We start from the raw sequence: 11,941 nt of genomic DNA, 5'->3' as shown, positions 1-11,941 counted from the left end.
TGGGCTTTAACACCTTATTTTCAGCAACCTTGTTAAGAAGCCTGGCTTTTCAGGGACTACACCATCTGTGACATCCATCTACATAAGCTCAGTGAAAGCAGGAAATCCTGAGCTTGACATTTAGTGACAACAAAGGGATCCCAGGGCTTCCAGTTTTTCAGAGTGTTATTTTGAGTGCCTCAGTTCTGAGGTGCTCAGCTCAACTATCAGAGGGTAAGCACTCAGCTGCTCCCAGAATTCAAAGCTCTTTGGAACATCTCTCATGGAGAGGTCAGAAACTGAGGTTTCAAAAATCCATTGTCAAATATGAAAAAGTTGGTCTGCATCTCCAAAAAGGAGTTCTACCACAATTACTTTTGCTACAATATTGCTTTGGGAGAGAAACTGGATTAAGGACTGCACCACTGCAGCCACAAACTGCTCACCTTTGGGGGCTGATGCCTTCTGGATCTTCCCCTTGGTCCTACGTAGGAACAGCCACCATCTTATTGACTGACATACCCTACCAGCTGCTGGTGAGTGCACATGGAAGATGCGCAGACAGATTTCACACCCTGTCCAAGGGTGGTTATGTAGCCAGACTACCCACATTTTAAGCCACTAGAGATCTGACAGCTGCTTATTTTAATTTGTCTTGAAGCAGAAGCATTATTGTCTGAATACAAACATGATCTAGAACATACTCCAAATACTTTGGCTTAAAAATCACAGGGAGAAAAGTCAGCCTTGTATGTTAGGTTAGGGAGTTCTGTATTCAGGACAAAGCCTTGCTGTGTATTTCTGGTGTTCCCTTGTGAAGTTTTGCACTCAATACCTCCACATATTAGAGTGTTTCCTCTTGCAAAAAAATATTTAAGCAAGGCACACTCTTTCTAATGGAGTTGGAGACCACCAAGTACCCTCTGTCTGCTTCATACCCGTAACAATTCTACTCCTTGGGTCCTAGTGCACAGCTGAGATTGGCGAATCAAACCGCACTGAGGGTGGGCCACGAAAGCCTACAGAAATGTGTCTCCTGCTCTACAAAAGGCTTCTAGCATCACTCTGTAAGTAGGTTTGAGAGAGGCTGTACTCTGTATAACCATCAGCATGTGAACTGAGCCACCTTTGGGCAAGCCACAGTGCAGAAGCTGTAACAAAAAAGGAAAAAATAGACAGGCAGCAAGTTAAGATAGGAAGAAAGTGTGATTTTCTCATGAAATAAAATAGCATCCAGAACAAAGGTGGTGAGGTGAGATTCTGGAAATCCTAACGCATGACACTACCACCAGTCATTGCTACAAAACTCTCCTTTTCAGTTTAGAACAGAAAGTATGCAAAGTCCTAAAAAAGGTTACCTAGTGCCTAACAGAAAAAGACTGAAAAAAAGACTGAAAAACCTAGTAATAAATGGGCAAGTAAAATTCCCTGGTTTCATTTGTCATGTTAGTTTATGTTCCAGTGTATGAGCTGTTACCTGACTTTCTCAGTTTCTTTAATTCTAGGGCATTTGACAGAACTGACAGCAAAAAAGTGTGTGGCATCATTTGAAAATGAGATTAATAACTCTATTGAATTTATGCAGCAAAAGCATGAGCATATGAAAACAGGAGTCTAGGACTCATAGAACATTTGAATGTTTAGTGCTTGTTAGCTTACAAAAGAAGGAAAACATCTGCAAATTTCTAAATGCTTAGCTGTCTGTGATGGGTATGACAAAAATGAGTAAGCATAAGATGTAACAAAGATGATTTAGGTTAGGCACTGGGAAGAAAAAAAAGACTAGATAAAATATGGTGAAGCACTGGGATACATTTCCTGCAGGATTTCTACAACATTCACCATTGGAGATCTTTAATAACAGTCCATAGCTGTCTTTCACAAATAATCAAAGACTGCATTTTGGGACTGGGGAATGACATTTGGAGATCCCTACCAAATGTACATTTCCGCAGTCCCTCAAAGAGACAGGATGCTTACTTTCACATTTACAGCTCCTTCTTCAGTGTCCCATATACCTACCTGCAGAAGTCCTGGGGTCCTTTTGGATCAGGAATCTATGTATGTTAAGAATTTCCCTTTGAGCTGTTGCTGAGCAATATGAAATATTTCTTACTCCCACCATACTGTCTCCATAGAGTTCTCACTACCAGTCAGACTAGGGAGTAGCAAGGAAGCTTACAAAATAAATTCACATCTCTTCTGTGACAACGTTCCTATTAAATCACAAGATTTAATCTATCCAAGATGAAACTGGAAAACTTGCCTGTGAAGACCCATTCCAACCTTTCCCTGGTGACCAGCTGGCTGGCCATGTGGTCACTGAGAAATACTGTACATACCATACTTCCAGTTCTGATGCAGTCTTTCTTATCCCAGTAACTACCTTGTCAAAGCACATGGCTGCCTGCTAGGACTAACATTTGAGAAATCTGCTTCTAATTTATTTATTGCAATGTCAACACCGAATAACTTAAGCATATTTTCTACAGATGACTGCACATTTTTTTTAACACACTGTTTCATGTCTGTGTGCCACTAAGCATTCCAAAATTTTTTTGCAAGCTGTCATATATTTTTTGGCATTATATAACAATTCCGTCCATGAGCTGCTAGTGGACTTTGACTCTGGAGCAAGCTTTGTCTGTCTGCAAGCCTACTTCTTCTATTTGTCTCAGCCAAGAAACATGAATCTGAATAGTCTTGTGAGTGAACCAGTATGTTTGCTAATATGAGCTTCTCTATCGATTGTCTTATCATCTCACTGAAAGAAGACAGACTGCCAAGATAATCATCTCTCCCTTCACAGAAGAGCTTGGTGGTTACATCTGAGTGTGCCTTCATATACTTTATCACACCTACAAAAGCAGAACTGGATTTTCCCCTTGCAAATAATTTCAATTTCATAATCATTGCTCAAAGGATCTTGAAACATCTTACATTAGGATTCTTAATGGAATATTACAGAACTTGCTTTTTGACAGAGTCCTAGCTTTTGCTCACTTCCACAGCATTATCTGGTTGCTAGTATCATGTGCCTACATTTAGTCATTCGATCAGTCATACAGATTCAATATTTCTTTCAACAATTCAGCAGAATTACTTGCACATTCAGAATGACTCATTTGTTTGAATCAGGGTCCATATCTCTAAGAAAGCCTGGAAAAATCAGTCTTGATAGATAATACAGTGGTTATACAGCTAAGTATTTTAAAGCAGCTTTCACTTAACCCATACTTCAGCTGAACTGCAGCAAAAAGATTGCTGGATCTCTATTGTTACACACTTTGGTGATACATGGACTGAGTTTTAATTGAAGATTGGTTAAAGTACAGTTTTCAGATTAAAATAAAAACTAGGCAAACCTTTGTGATTCCAGTCACAGGTGGGCAAATGTTGGCAGATTCATGCAGCTGTCATACTTTTCAGAGACAAACCTCAAGCAGATGGACTACTGTAAAAGAAAGTGGGTGAATATCTTAAGAGATGTCTTGTGAATGGAAATCATGGGGTTTTATGCAGGCTAACAAAAAGCATGGGGCTCTGGGTACACTTGAATTACTGATGTTTTGTAGACAACCAATTCACAGATTGCCAGCACTGATCTGAAACTCTTCTGAGCCTAGGTTGTTCCTGCAAGATATACAGCATTTACTGATCACAGACTTCCTGAAAAATTACTAGACTTGGGATTTCTTTATTATTATCCCCCCCTGCTCCCTGACTCCCCTCCCTTTTCTCCCCCAACAAACAACAAACAAACCCCAACCCCAACATACTGGATCTCACTAATCACAATATACTTTTGTGGAAGCCCCATAGCACTAATAGCTCCATCATTTCTCCTTTGGAGACAAAGATATATGGTGAGAGTGTTCTCATCCCCCACTTCAGTCTTGGAAAGCCCTGAGTTCACCTGTGAGAGAAGCAGCAAACCTCATGCTGCTCAGAGGCCCTATTCATACAAGCTAAGATGACAACTGCTTAGCTCCTGTGCTTTGTTGGTTCAACAGGACCAGGAGGCTTATGAGGCAGTGATTTAAATATTTTTGTCATTGAAAACAAACCTCATTTGAATAGATCAGTATAAGGACAGGGTGCCTCGTCTATTGAAAATTTCCTGATGCTTCAACAGCTGTAGTTCAAACAAAATGCTGTCTCCCTCTGCCTTTCACCCAGAGTTTCAGGGAAGGATAGAATTTCCTGAATTTCCCTGTAAAAGGATAGGGCTAAAGAAACACTTTTCTAAATACTTCTGTTAGTAGCTGCAAAGGGAGAGGCTGACAAATCTCTGAATGTGATCTATTTATTTCTTTTCTCCCATCTAGCTTGAGTTAGGGTTCTTAAATGATTCTGAGCAGTATCAGGGGAAAAGAGCACCCATTTGTGGTGTGCAGCTTCTACCAACTCACTCTGAACGCATGATCTGGAATGAATTGTGAATGGTGTGTTGTGTAGACCACTATTTACTAGAAAACAAACTCTGAAGTTACTGGAACTTGACTTGCAAAAGCCATGCAGCTTCTACTGACACTTTTCTTCCTGTCTGTGGTCCAAAAGCAGTATCCTTGTTACCAAAGACTCAGTCAAGGTCTCCCTTCCTAGGTCCCCACTCCAGACATACATGCAGAGTAGAAAGATACTGGCTCATTATTCATGAGAAGCTAGATCTGATCCTGTTACCGTGCTCCTTTTACAGCTACGCAAAGCTGACGTGAAACACTATTATTCCATATTAACTGGCACTTCATAGTCACACTTCACTGGCAAAAATGGCTAGGTTGGACGTAGGACAAGGGAGAAGCAGGGAGAAGACAGCCTCTTAGATTAGATAGATAGATAGATAGATAGATAGAATCAGAGGCAGTGTAAATTACATGATGAAATTCTCCACTTCTGGGCATGACATCTTTTAGACTCTTTTGAAATAAGCTTATTAAAATATACCTGCTATTAACAGAAATTATGCAAAGTGTGATTTCTTATTACTCCAGAATGAAGACATTTTAACATAACTGATATTTTAATAAAAATACCCTTTTTAAAATCTCCTCTCTGCCTTCCCTTATGGCTTCTATGGTTTTATACAATCTGAGATTTTTCTTTGCTGGTATGAGAACCAGAAAAAAGCAAAGGCAGCAGCATCTCTACTGAAATAGGAATCATTCACATATGTCAAAGCAGATAACAGAGTTTTGATCACTTCAAACACTTTACCTAGGTATTTTCTTTAATTAAAGAAAATTTTATCTGCCATTATGCAACTCAACAGCATGTGACATCACTTCATAATATCCTCACTCTTTTCCCCCAGCCCATTCAGATCCTAGGAAGAAGAGAAATTCTGTTGTAAAATGTAATGAGAAAGAAGATTAAGAACTACTAAATAATACAAGAGCAATCCATTGGTTTGATTAGTGTTTAGGCCATTATTAGTGAAATAAAAAGAGATAGTCTCATTTTCGAAGATGTTAGAACACATACGAGTCCCATAATCTTCACTAGATCTTACCAGCATTGTTCATCTCTGGCTGTGACAAGCTACTATGTTAGGCATGATAGCTCCTCTTTGTTGGCCTCAGACAGTGGGCCAGAGAAAGCTTTTTTTGACCCTTTTGGCATGAATGGATGCTGGTCTCCCTAGAAAAACATACTCTCTGAATTTGGTACTTTTGGATTTTGGTTACAGCTCGCTAGATCTTACAGCACATAATTAACCAAGAAAAATATTCAGAAGACAAAAAGGATGAGGGCAATAAAAATTGAGGCTCACAAAAAAAAAAAAATAAAACCCTATGCCAATGATATATTATTCATTCATTTGTGGCAAGCTGCTAAATTTCTGAGTTCCAAGCAGCTGCAAGTGATAAATCTATGAGAGATGGGTGCCAGTGAATGCACTGTCAGACCTGATTCCCAGGCATTTGTGCAGTTCTTTGTATCAGCCAAGGGACTGGGGAACTGTAACAGGACCTTTATTAAAAGGCTGCTCTCCACTGTCTTCTTTCAGTCTGTGCAGACTTTATTCTAAAACAAAAGGCCTTTCAGTATTGAAGCATGGAGTAACTAAGAAGCATTTTTACTTTCTAAATATCAAATAGGTTTTAGGATTAGATAGTGATTCAACAAAGTTAATAAAAAAAAAAATTTTTTAAGAAGAAATACTGGGATTCTTCCTGTCAATACCATTGCTCAGATGGTTTTATGAACTCTTGAAAGCAGACCCACACTTCCAAAGCTGCAAAGCATTCAAGAACATGCCCATGTCTGGGAAAGGGCTCTCAATGTTGTTAAAGACACATGGAAGGGAGCAAACACTTCATGTTCATTTAGCAGGTGCTTCCTGCTCTGCTGAACTGGGGACAAAAAGTTCTGTATTCCCCTCTGAAGCCAAGGTGTGCACACACAAGAGCTAACAGCAAGAGAGATCATGGGTGTGATGTTCTCTATTGATAATACTGCTAGCATGTACCACTGCAGAGAACTTAAATGCCCTGTCAGAATTGGTTCTTTCTTTCCTTTAATACAGCAAAACACCACTCACTCAGGAAAGATATTCATATACACCAAGTGAACTGCATTTTGAGTCAGCATAAAGAAAGGGGCCTTCTTCACAGACCCCTTAAAATGCAAAATGCTTTTATTGAAATGGATTTATTTCCCTCTCTGCTTCTTATCTGTGAGTGCTACCTGACTTAACAAGTGTCAGCATTTCCTTCTGCAGCTTCAATTCTCAAGGCTCTATGACTCTACAGTAAAAATCTGCTCCAGGCTGAAACAAAGCAGACATGCTGAGACTGCTAGGAACATTTTCTGAGTTCTTACTGCAAGACCCATTTTGTTTCTTGTTTTACTCATGCTCAGACAATTGGGGTATTAACCTCTACTTAAGCGCTGAGTGTTAACAATATTGTACACAAACTGACTTTGACCACTTAAAAGACTCTTCAACTTATTTATCAGGGAGACTGTTGATACACTAAAGTCAGTAATATTAAAATGAAAGTATATAGAACCTGTACACATTCAACTAGGATCACAAAGCACAGGACAAACACCAGCTGGGGGGGTGTTTTGACCTATTTTACAGATGGAGAAACTGTGCATGGAGAAATTTCCCTGTTTAAAAGGAGAATCTGACAAAAAGTTACCCACAGTCCTGCTTCTCAATTTCCCTAACCTCCAGATTGTTTATCTTCCAGACAACTATTTTATATTAGACATTGATTTTAGCCCATATCAGCACACGTATTAGATCATCACATAACAAGGCTATGAGAGAGTGAATCACTTAGGGAAAGGTACTGTTTGTTTTTTTTTAAATTTGTGACAATGACTAAGTTCTGATCTCTCTGGCAACAAAGTTGAATTTGAAAAGCAGAAGAGCCAGTTTGCTTCCCTATTCTTCCAAGCTTATCTGCTCTTACTGGCCAAATACTGACACAGGCTGTTCAGAGAGGCTGTGGGATCTTGGAGATATTCAGACCTGGACCAGACAAGACCCTGAGCAACCTGATCCAACTTTGAAGGTGTACCAAACAACCTCCAGAGGGCCCTTCCAAATGGAACGATTCTGTGATTCTATTCTCTGCCACTTTCTCTGTATTTTGGTAAATGGTTCACCCCAAACTGTGGCAAATCCTTGCTTCTGTCTTTGTTTGCCAGTATGGAAGGTCAAGTGTACTTCTGTCTACCCACGACAGCAGATTAACACCTTGATTACAAGAAAGGTAGCTTGAAGCATAGGTTATTTTTAACTGGTCTATTCCTTTGGCAGCAATTGTGTTTAGATTATTGCACTGCATTTACTGGCAACAGACAATTATAAGAAATTTGTTCTTTTAAACCCCTATTTTGGCTACACTGCTGAAAAAGGGACATTATGAACAGCAAGACAGTATACGAATATTTGGCTAATATTTTAATTATCACAGTTGCTCATGAAGACAGTAAAATAGTATCTTATGTGATGTTTCTTGTCAAGGTGACGCACAAGACAAACAGGAAGATAACAAGGTAGGGAGTGGAATGGAAAGAGGTATTAGCATTACTGTACCACTCCAACACACAAAGACCTCTTCAATTCATGCAAACTACTTAATTGATTAAAGGAGGATTGAGCAGAGGAAATGTGATTGCAAGAGCCTGACTGTACCCCTCAATTAACCCTGGAATACAACCAAGAGATCTCCTTTAGGCTGAGGAAAGTCTGAGAAAAGCTGAGAGAGTTTGGGTTGTTCAGCCTGAAGAAGAGAAGGCTCCAAGGAGACATTATTGCAAACTTTCAGTGCTTAAAGGGGGCTTATAAGAAAGACCGGGACAGACATTTTAGCAGGGCCTGTTAAAACAGGTAGAAGTCTTACACTGTAATGAGAATCTCTTACGGAAAACCTTGTCTAGTAAAATCCAATAGATGTGTCACTCTTCAGCTCAGCTGACAGGCTTGCTTGAAACCTCTCTCTTCCCCTCCCTGTCCCCCAGTCCCAAAAGATCTGGAGAAGGGAACTTACTCTAGGAGAGCTTGGTTTGATAAGCGACTGTTCCTCAATCTGTCCCTCAGATTTGGTAAGAAAGTCAGATGATGCCAAGCAGGACTCTGCTGTTGTAGAGCCCACCTCAGACTGCCATTAGTATTTACTAGCCCCTTACTGAGATCTGAAATACCGTAATTGTCACTAAGCTGGGAGCAGAAGGCAGCCACCATACCACTGACACAATACTGCAAAAAGGATCTTGCATGACAATTGCCTTAGAAGGTGTACTCTATCATTAAAAACCAGGAAGTAACAGAAGACCAAGTTCAGGAAGGTAGAATTTCAGTATGTCCTTAATCTTGAATCCCAGAGACAAGATTTAAGCAAGATATAAATGCTTGCTTAAATTTACACACACACTAAACCACTATTGGTATAGGAATGGATTTTAGCGTGTACTTACATACTGCTCTCTCTCCAAGTTTGAATGTTAGGCTGTCTTTGCAGCTGAGACCTGGCATCTTATGCCCAAAGGAAGAAGGCTTGGCATTATCTTTGGTTTTAATACAGCTCCTGTCTCATGCTGGTGTTTCAGAATCAAAGCCCTGTACTTAAACTACTGCTTAACATATCTCTCATTTCTTTCTTTCCACAGTATGTGGCATTTGCCTCCCTCTTCTTCATTCTGGTCTCCATAACCACCTTCTGCCTCGAGACCCATGAGAGATTTAACCCCATTGTGAACAAGACAGAAACTGAATTCATCGGGAATGACACCCAGGTGCGGCACTACAGGGAAGCAGAAACTGAAGCCTTTCTCACCTACATTGAAGGTGTCTGTGTGGTCTGGTTTACATTTGAGTTCTTGATGAGAGTCACTTTTTGCCCAAACAAGGTGGAATTTATCAAAAACTCTTTGAACATCATTGACTTTGTGGCCATACTGCCTTTCTATCTAGAGGTTGGACTCAGTGGCCTGTCTTCCAAAGCTGCTAAGGATGTCCTGGGCTTCCTCCGCGTAGTCCGTTTCGTGCGAATCCTACGAATTTTCAAGCTGACCCGCCACTTCGTTGGGTTGAGGGTCTTGGGACACACCCTCCGTGCCAGCACAAATGAATTCTTGCTGCTCATCATATTTTTGGCATTGGGCGTCTTAATCTTTGCCACGATGATCTATTATGCCGAGAGAATAGGTGCTAAACCAAATGACCCTAGTGCCAGTGAACACACACACTTTAAAAATATCCCCATCGGCTTTTGGTGGGCTGTTGTCACCATGACGACCCTGGGCTACGGAGACATGTATCCTCAGACTTGGTCAGGCATGCTGGTGGGGGCCCTCTGTGCTCTTGCTGGTGTGCTGACCATTGCCATGCCTGTCCCTGTCATTGTGAACAATTTCGGAATGTATTACTCCTTAGCTATGGCTAAGCAGAAGCTACCAAAGAAAAAAAAGAAGCATATCCCGAGGCCACCCCAGCTGGGATCCCCCAATTATTGTAAATCTGTCGTAAACTCTCCACACCACAGTACTCAGAGCGACACTTGCCCACTGGCCCAAGAAGAAATTTTAGAAATTAACAGAGCAGGTAGGAAACCTCTTAGAGGAATGTCCATCTGACCGTTAACCTCCATCCCGCGTAGTGATTTAAGATTCAGCCAGACTGCTTTCTTAGAGCAATGGGTAGCACATTTATCCATTCTAGTCCCACCATCACACAGTGAATAATATGTGTGAAGTCTAGGTTGCAGGGACAAATGGTACAGTGGAGGCTGATCAGCAAAACTAAGGATGAGAGCACGCTCTAGGAGCCCAAACTTTGGTCCTGGTTAAGGGCATACAAGTCTCAAGATATTTTGAAAAGCTTCTAGTGGAAGAATTTTGAGAGTTCTACAGCTGTGTTGCTGGACTGTGTAATGCATCTCAGAGGCTCCTGAGAGCTGAATGCTTAATAGAGCAGAGTAGGAGCCAAGTTCTCAGCAATTAGAGTTTTCTGACAAAACAGGGCTGGAATTCGAAACAGCCTGATGCTTTCTCATTTGTTCCCATTTGGGACCTTTCAGCTGTTTTAAATGGCAGATATTGTACATCTCATTACAGAAACTAGGTGCCTAGTAAGTTGAAGGGACAACCATACCATCATGCATATTCATGAGACAATCCCGTCTCTTTCTGATGATTAACCGCAAAGTAGAACAACAGCTCAAATTCTTGACACTAATGCAAAATGACTCACTCGGAGACAAGACTAGATGTAAGGATGTTTATTCCATGGCATGCAAATCAATCTATTCTATAATATTCCACTAGAATTTAGCATTTTGAACTACAAAGAGCTTTGAACCACATTTTCTAAAACATGCTCCTTTTGCAAGTGTAGGTTGGTGAGTTACAGCTCCTTCAACCTTCTAGCAGCAAAGGCCAACTGGGAAAGGTCTGACTGGCCATTACCAGCCAGTTTGGCCTAAACAGTGAGCGCCTCATAACATGGTATACTTGGTTTTAATTACACTGATTTGTGTTAGCAATAGGTGAAACCAGAGCAAAATTAAACATACTAATTCTGCTGGGAGGGGGGCAGGGAAATGGAAAAAATACTAGTCACCATGGAATATATTATAATATCCCATGGCTAGTGGTTAATTATGGGAATATCTCAGTTTTATGAGAATCCTCCTATAGCACATGAAATTACGGGGCTCCAATTTGATTATTTAAACCCCATAATCTACCTCTACCCATGGAATACCACTATTTATTCTATGGAGTAATTTAAAGTAGATGACCATATTGAAAACAAAGCCCACTTAATTTCTGGCAGATGTTCTAGTCAAGTTGCATAGCAGATATTCTTCATCTTATTCAGAATATCCCCCTCTGCCGTATAAGATAGAACAGATCACCAGTCAAGTGATTTTAATTGACATCTAGTCAAAAAGACATGTTTTGAAAGAGCTAGCATATACCTATGATGGTCTTGTGTATCATTTTTTTACTTTGAAAAAAGTTCTAATTTGTTAACTCATTGTGAGTGAGGTATTCTCTCGTCATCTCATAGCCATGCATGTTAATGTCATTGTGAGATGCACAAAGAAAGTGAGACTTTCCTTTGTGTGTGACTTCGCCAATGCCAATGCTAATTACGGAGGGGAAGAGCTGGTGGGAACCTTTCTCTTCTATTCTTTTTTCTCTTCTTATTTCTTTTCCCTTTTGTGCAACTATGTAAAATCCATTCAGAAGGTAAATAGCTTGCTTTTTTTTTTTTTTTGTTGTTGTTGTTAAAGGCTATTCCATTGCAACAGGCCAATCACAGTTCATACGTGAGAATAGACTGTCTCTTTCCTATTGTATCTTTGGCGCATAAGCGTATGGTTTTACCATCCATTCCCCTCAGGTTGCAAATGCTTATCACAACTCATGTCCAAGCAGCAAACGTTCTCATAAGCAGATGTCGTTGTGGCATCCATCACGTGTCAAGAGGGAAAGA

General features: G+C 40.4%; 1 protein-coding gene across 1 annotated transcript in view; it reads left to right on the top strand.

The window, feature by feature from the left end:
- The first annotated feature begins 9,033 nt into the window (after positions 1 to 9,033).
- The window catches only part of KCNC1 (potassium voltage-gated channel, Shaw-related subfamily, member 1), a 21,998-nt gene continuing 19,090 nt past the window's right edge, over positions 9,034 to 11,941 (top strand). The window contains exon 1 of the mRNA XM_010024799.1: positions 9,034 to 10,042. Coding sequence (XP_010023101.1) covers positions 9,034 to 10,042 — 1,009 coding nt within the window. The remainder of the gene's footprint in view (positions 10,043 to 11,941) is intronic.

The sequence above is a fragment of the Nestor notabilis genome, unplaced genomic scaffold (genome assembly GCF_000696875.1).
Source record: "Nestor notabilis isolate BGI_N333 unplaced genomic scaffold, ASM69687v1 scaffold6472, whole genome shotgun sequence".
Classification (NCBI taxonomy): Eukaryota; Metazoa; Chordata; class Aves; order Psittaciformes; family Psittacidae; genus Nestor; species Nestor notabilis.
The sequence above is the reverse complement of the archived record's forward strand: the minus strand, read 5'-3'. Positions and strand labels throughout refer to the sequence as shown.